The sequence below is a fragment of the Eimeria mitis genome, genomic scaffold, assembly GCF_000499745.2.
Source record: "Eimeria mitis Houghton genomic scaffold, Emh_scaff602, whole genome shotgun sequence".
Taxonomy (NCBI): domain Eukaryota; phylum Apicomplexa; class Conoidasida; order Eucoccidiorida; family Eimeriidae; genus Eimeria; species Eimeria mitis.
Window position 1 is genome coordinate 4,398 of NW_013574243.1, and position 733 is coordinate 5,130.

General features: G+C 51.8%; 1 protein-coding gene across 1 annotated transcript in view; it reads left to right on the forward strand.

Moving 5' to 3' along the window:
• EMH_0017440 (uncharacterized protein) overlaps window positions 1-604 on the forward strand; it is a gene marked incomplete at both ends in the record, with an annotated part of 1,617 nt that extends 1,013 nt beyond the window's left edge. Inside the window, one exon of the mRNA XM_013500907.1 lies at window positions 1-604. Within this exon, the coding sequence (XP_013356361.1) occupies window positions 1-604 (604 nt within the window).
• Window positions 605-733: the final 129 nt, after the last annotated feature.

Genomic DNA, 733 nt, shown 5'->3' on the forward strand with positions numbered 1-733 from the left:
TAGGCAACGGAAAGCTTCTATCATGCAGCCTGTACATACACCGCAGCAGCAGCAACCTCTGCTGCTGCAGCAACTGTCTTCAACAACCCCCTGCTGCTGCTGCTGCTGCTGCTGCTGCTTCTGCTGCAGCAGCAGCAGCAGCAGTAGCGGGAGCAGCAATAGCAACAGCAGCAGGAGCAGCAGCAACAGCAGCAGCAACAGAACAACTAGAAACAGCAGCAACACCATCGGCAGCAACAGCAGCAGCAGCAACAGCAGCAACACCACACGCAGTATCAGCAGCAACACCAGTAACTGCAGCAGCAGCAGCAGCAACAGCAGCACCATCAGCATCAGCAGCAGCAGCAACAGCAACGGCAGCAGCACCATCAGCAGCAACAGGATCACCAGCAGCACCAGCAGCAACAGCACCATCAGCAGCAGCACCATCAGCAGCAGCAACAGCAGCAGCAGCACCATCAGGAGCAGCACCATCAGCAGCAGCGGCAACAGCAGCAGCAGCAGCAACAGCAGCAGCAGCACCATTAGCACCGTCAGCAGCAGCAGCAGCAACAGCAGCAGCAGCAGCAGCAGCAGCAGCAGCAACAAACCAATAGCTAGCTAAGCAGAAATCTTTATCTGGCGGGCAGAGAGACAACACCCCGTTACGATGAAAGCGGCTTCTTCTGTTTATAAAAAAAAAAAAAAAAAAAAAAAAAAAAAAAAAAAAAAAAAAAAAAAAAAAAAAAAAAAA